The sequence below is a fragment of the Trichoplusia ni genome, chromosome 5 (genome assembly GCF_003590095.1).
Source record: "Trichoplusia ni isolate ovarian cell line Hi5 chromosome 5, tn1, whole genome shotgun sequence".
In the NCBI taxonomy this organism is placed as follows: Eukaryota; Metazoa; Arthropoda; class Insecta; order Lepidoptera; family Noctuidae; genus Trichoplusia; species Trichoplusia ni.
The window spans coordinates 1,693,622-1,700,005 of NC_039482.1; the positions used below are offsets into that span (position 1 = coordinate 1,693,622).

Sequence of the window (6,384 nt, forward strand, 5' to 3'; positions counted from 1 at the left end):
AATGTAGTGAAATGGGCTGGGCGTCATCAGCAGTGTACAGGTTGAATTGTGGAGTGAGACAGGGTGGCCTGACCTCACCCAGACTCTCAACCTGTATATGAACGGACTTATTGGTGAGCTCAACAGTACCGGCGTCGGATGTCACATAGACGGTGTTTGGTGTTAACAACATAAGCTACGCAGACGACATGGTGCTGTTGAGCCCTTCAATGGCAGCGTTAAAAAAGTTAGTTAGAATATGTGAAGTGTATGCGGAGGCTCATGGACTGAAATACAATTCGAGAAAGAGTGAGATTATGATATTTAAGGCTAGCAACAAAAGTTATGCAACAGTTCCTGTCACCTTAAGTGGTAGCGAGTTGAAGCAAGTCTCGAATTTCAAGTATCTCGGTCACTGGGTCTCCGAGGACTTGAAGGATGATAAAGACTTGGAGAGGGAACGTAGGGCGCTGGCGGTCAGAAGCAATATGTTGGCCCGCAGGTTTCGGCGATGCAGTGATTCGGTAAAAGTGACTTTGTTTAAAGCCTATTGCCAGTCATTGTATACGTGTTCTCTGTGGGTAAACTATACGCGGATGACGTACAACGCCCTGCGTGTACAATACAACAATACATTTAGGACGCTGCTCAGGTTGCCGCGGTTCTGCAGTGCCTCGGGCATGTTTGCTGACGCGCACACTGATGGTTTTAATGCCATCATCAGAAAACGCAGTGCTTCACTTCTTCACCGAGTGCGGACTAGCACCAATAGCGTCCTAAACGTATTGACTGATAGGTGGGACTCTCAGTTGCTTAGACACTGGTTAAGCCTTCACACTGTGTTGTAATTTGTATTTTATTTTATTTCTTTGATGTTTTGTGTTACCTACTTTTTATATGGACCTGGTCTGAAATAAAGATTTATTATTATTATTATTATTATCCCACAATGTATAGCAACTATGTACAATTGTTTACAATTACAATTTATTATTATTTCAGTGACATATTGACACTTAAATAACACGTGTATTATTTACTGCGTGTTGGCTAAATCATAACATTGATTACATATTTAATTATTAATAGGATTATATTGTTGGCACTAGATAATATTATATGATATTAACAATATTCTGAAATCTCATAAATCCTCCTTTTTTGGGTAGACGACAAGTCCGAATGAAAAAAAAAATAGCTTTCAAACTTCGACAAATGTCTTATAAATAACCGTTACACCTTGTATTCAGACACGTTCTAGGTCAACGATCTGTTGCTAAACATTTTAATAATATTATTCTTAACAATCTCTTTGGCTCATTAGCACGAGCTGAGTGCATTCATTCATAAAAACACATTCATCTCCCGCCAAACCTGCACTCCTAGTCCATAATCACCACGGCATGCACAAAATGAAGCCGAAATTACGAACAGTATTTCATAAAACGAACTGCATATTACTATCTCTTTTCAACAGCGTTGAGCTAAAGAGAGATAGCGATAGTAATCGGGTGTCGTCAGACATTGCAGTTGTTTTGTAGTTATGGATTCGAGCCAATTTGATTCAAGATGGCTTTTTACGCCGCTCATCAATATATTCAATTAAATTAATGATTCTAAATTTGTTTAGAAGATAAATAAGATTTAGATTTAATCGCAGCGTTGACGGTAAGGTCATTGCACTTTAGCGAGGACAAGAACATTCATATAAAATGTAGTTTCTACTTTTTAGCGAACATCTAAATGTTAGATCAAAAGTATTTCTTTCAAATTTTGTTTCATCAATGTATTCTCGATAACTATAAACATAGTTGACCTCTGCATGTCTTCCTGTGTTGCTTTATGCGTTTGACAATTGTTTAGGTAAAACAACACAAAAAAGCAAAAGTTTGTAATAAATTATGCAAATTTTATAATATGTCAAAGCTACTGAATCTAATCCAGCCGCCAACTAAGCGCCCTGGAAAGAAAAGCAGCGCAACAAACATCTCATCATTGCGCTGTCAATTCTTTACATATTTTCTAATTTGTTGGCAAGATTCAGTAATCCTTATATTTATCATAACACCACGATCGATAAATGTAGTCTCTACACAAAAATCAATTAATTCCTTAAATAACACTGAATCTTAAACTAACTCTTCTTTATTCAAATATCCATTTGACATCATGCCAGTATTACCCTAATAGTAACTATATCTAATAGGTTTCATGAATGAGGTTTCACACTATTTATCACAAATGAGGTTTCAATTAAGATTCAGCAATGTATTCTCACGACCATTTCCGAAATATACTTAAACATGATTAAAGATAGAGTAAGTCCGATTTATAATAATTATTTTTCGAGCATTGAAAAGTCAGAAGTTAGTATCTTGAACGCTCTCAATCTATATGAAATCTTTCTCATTACTTCATCCAGTTACAAAAACAGTGATGGATTGGTGGTACTGTTGGGCTTCCAAGTCCTAGGTCGTAGGTTTGAATTCTGACACAAATTTTGTTTCGAATTCATTTGCGTGCTACAGAGTGAGCAATTATCGCTTTCTAAACATACATCGTAAAGGAACCGGCATGACTGTTACTGAAGTAATTTAATAACGTTGTAATAATCTGTTTTCAGAAATCGACGCCACAGGACACTCACTATGTAGCAGCCGTAGTTGAGTACCACAGATTGACCACCAATGTTCAAAACAACACCGCTAGATACGTCAGTCTAATCCAGGAAGCTGCAAGACAGGTACTAAGCTTTGTTTCTACTGCGCGAATAGCCAAGTGGCAATTTTCACCCACTGAGTGATGTATCGCGGTTTCGATCCCCGCCTATGACGAGCGTATTTTAGTGATCCACAAATGTTCTGTCTGGTAGAAGTGTGGCTTGACTTGAACGTTAGTGGCACAAGGAATAAATTCTGTAGAGAGCGTAATAAAAAAAAAATCCTTCAGTGAATCTGGGGGCTTCCAACTCTTCTTAAAGTAAGTCTTGCAGTTGTGGAAGAGAGACTGCGCTGTGCGTAGTGCCGTCTCGCTTTCATTTTTGCGGTTTTATTTTAAGAGGACTTGTTTAGAACTCTTGGTTCGACACTTATGCATGTCCAATTCTATGCCCGTTTGTTTTTTAAAGTAGCAAAGTAATTTGTAATAAATATTTTTTGTCATTTAAAAAGCGTTTTAAAGACAATCTATAATAAAGCAGATAAGATATTGAATTATTGAGGAAGCTTCGCGATATGGTGTAGGAAATAATTTCTTGGAATTGTTCTTTTATGATTGAAAAAATGAAAAACTGTAAGGCCAGGTTAAAAAAAAACTATTCACTATAACACTCCTACATATCGCTAGGCATCCTTGATGGAAAGTAGCCTTCATGTCAAATTGTTTGTAATTTTTTTATTACTCGTAGTATTATTTTTTTTACTTCTCATAAAATTGAATCTGTGTCCAGAATGCTGACATAGTGGTGTTCCCCGAGCTGACCCTTACGAACGCGCAATATACATTCGAGGTGCCCATCAACGGGCTGGTGAAGGAACAGCCTGTACCAGCTCTCTACCCTTCTGGATATGATGAGGTAAGTATTTGATAGTCTTGGTACTTTAAGAATCAAGATTGTGTCCCTGTAGATGAAGGATAGGCTCTCTGGGTGCTGTCAATTTTGCTTCGACGTTCATAAGTGTCATTTGTTCTGGGGTCAAACTTTTTAAAGTTAATTAATCTAAAAAAGTGTAAGAAAATAATATATATTAAGTATATCAATATTAAAACAACTTCTGGCTGACAAGATGATAAGGATGAAGTGGAGCTTTGTGTTTTTTTTAATTCGCACCCATATTGTAGACACTTAAGACTTACTTCTGGTTACGCCATGTATTTGTTAGGAATTTCAGAAAAAAACTCCATCTTAAAATGTTTCAGGCGATCACAGCGATATCACAAGCGGCTTTAGACAACCAGATCTACGTGGTGATCAACGGCCGCGAGAGTCTGGACTGCAGGCTCGCAGCCACTAGGGCTGTGGAGTACTGCCCTGAGGAGAAGGCCTACATCTTCAACACCAACGTCGTCTTCGACAGGAAAGGGGCCATCATTGACAGGTAGGAATTTGATTTTTCTTCATATAAATTAAATAGTACATTTAAATTTTCTCAGTAGGTGTAAGAATAGGTGGAAATGAAATTGATGGCTTTAAGTAATTGCAAGAAATTGATAAATTTCGTCTAGAGAATCATGATATTTGTAAAGAAAATATTAAAATTCATCACAGTACTTTTATGATACCCTTTCAGATACCGCAAAATCAACTTATTCGGGGAGGTGGCTCATACGCCCGCCTTGAGGCCTGAACTGGGCAAGTTCACGACGGACTTCGGTGTGACCTTCGGGCACTTCGTCTGCTTCGACCTGATGTTCCAGGTGCCAGCCATACAGGTCGTCCAGAAAGAGAAAATTAAGAACGTCATCTTCCCCACCATGTGGTTCTCCGAGTTGCCATATTTATCTGGTATGCTGTGAATTTTTATGCTGGCGTACCAAGATCCTTATCCTCACTGTTATTTTTCTTGCGACTTGATAAACAACTTGATAAACTTGAAGTATCGTGGAATCGAGACGACTAAATCCAATTTATTTCCAGCTGTTCAAATTCAAGAAGCGTACGCCTACAGTTTGGACGTCAACTTCTTGGGTGCAGGAGCCAACAACGTACGAGTTGGCAGCGCAGGTAACGTACAAAACATTTGAGAACTTCAAATGCCTTGATACACTAAGATTTTTGTCAAACAGTAAGGATCAATTGACTTTTTCCAGGTTCTGGAATATACTCTGGAAAAGCTGGTGCCCTTATCAGCACAATGCCGGGAGTATCGGACACTCGTCTTCTTGTTGCCAGAGTACCTAAAGTGCCCGGACAAGTAAGTTTAACTGGCATGGTCCTGTCCTGATATTATCCATTTTAGAAGTAAATGCGACCAGGGTCTTATTCAAATGCTTGGGAACACAGGTCCCACATGTAGCAGACAGAGTTTTGATATAATTTAAAATGTCATGTGTGGTGCCCGCTGTACGGGAAAAGAGACATATTGTGGAATCTCTAGTAGATAAAGCTAGCTAGTACATAACATCAAAAACTAGTTAGGTTAGGGAACGCTACAGGCAATGCCATCCATATTTGAATATGAGTAACTAGAATGACAAAATTATACTATTGTGTTAAGTAAGACAGTTGACCGAAATTACCATTGCAAAATTGACGTAAATCGTGTCGTAGTTTTCTGATTGGCTCGCTAGCTCAATATTATGCCTAATTATTGTTGTCATTTTATCACAGATTACAGAACCATTCCCGGGTCCGATCTATGACAACCCCACGACTCATGACAACTTGAAGTTGATCATCGACCCCTCTCTGGCCTCCCACAAAAGCAGACTGCTGGTACCAGGGTTCCAGGAGTTCACGCTAGAAGACGGTGACGTGTCATGCACATTCAGGGTCAATATTGGGCGCAGGACTGGCAACGAGGTAAGTTGATACGATGGAGGAAATATCGTACTAGTTGCAGTACATTGTCTGGGATGATATGTGACGTTTTATAACAGAGATACGCTGACCCGCAATGTATTGCAACTCTTAAGATTTTCTCGTCTCGTAAAACAGTATCGAAATAAAATCGTAACAGAACAAACAACTAACTACAAAACAATCTATATTTTCTTCTTGGATGCTTCAGAGTAGCTTCTTTATTGCATGATGAACGCACGACGCACGTATTTTTATATGCACGGGAGTTTTTCACTTGGTTCTTGACTCATTTTACTTCTAGTGCTTAAACTGCAAACGTAATATACTAAATTGTAAAGAGATGACATCACTTGACCAGACACGTGACATCGACGAAGCTTCTATGAATTTGGTTTACTAATTTGATAATTTAACGCTCTATGGGCGCTATACAGAAACATTTTTATAACGTACTTATTAAGTTCATAGTCAACAACCATTGGAATGCGGAAAGCTGAAAGGTGGGTACGTGTCTCCATATAAAATCGTTACAATATGGACATAAAAATAATTCGTTCTTTTAAAATAAGGTTTGTTTCAATATTGCACAATGCTTGGTAAAACACATTCTACTTGGCGACACGGTAGCAAAGCAATGAATCCTCTTATTTATTTTCCCTTTATTATGTTTCTAACGTCACGAAGTCATACATATTCACTTATATACTAAAGTGTGGGCTTTTCAATCTGGTTTGCATGCTCAAGGTAAGTTATATTGGAATATTTATTATTGAGTCTATTTTGCACGTGATTAACATCTTCATCCTAGTATAATATTTCGTTACCAATTTCTACACAAGAAATAATAAACGTTTTCTTTATTAAAAACATCTAATCTATTCATA

General features: G+C 38.0%; 1 protein-coding gene across 1 annotated transcript; it reads left to right on the top strand.

Moving 5' to 3' along the window:
- Positions 1–2,282: 2,282 nt before the first annotated feature.
- Positions 2,283–5,529, top strand: LOC113493867 (vanin-like protein 2). Its single transcript, XM_026871899.1, has 8 exons — positions 2,283–2,297; positions 2,576–2,722; positions 3,428–3,553; positions 3,898–4,076; positions 4,269–4,483; positions 4,616–4,702; positions 4,789–4,892; positions 5,309–5,529. Exons 1-8 carry the CDS (start codon positions 2,283–2,285, stop codon positions 5,507–5,509), a joined length of 1,074 nt encoding a protein of 357 aa, XP_026727700.1. The 3' UTR covers positions 5,510–5,529.
- The last annotated feature ends 855 nt before the right edge of the window (positions 5,530–6,384 follow it).

Excerpts from the sequence above, each read along its gene's own strand:
- LOC113493867 (XM_026871899.1), top strand. Across the intron at positions 2,723-3,427 it reads TCCAGGAAGCTGCAAGACAG|AATGCTGACATAGTGGTGTT; the intron begins GTACTAAGCTTT and ends ATCTGTGTCCAG. Across the intron at positions 4,484-4,615 it reads CGAGTTGCCATATTTATCTG|CTGTTCAAATTCAAGAAGCG; the intron begins GTATGCTGTGAA and ends ATTTATTTCCAG.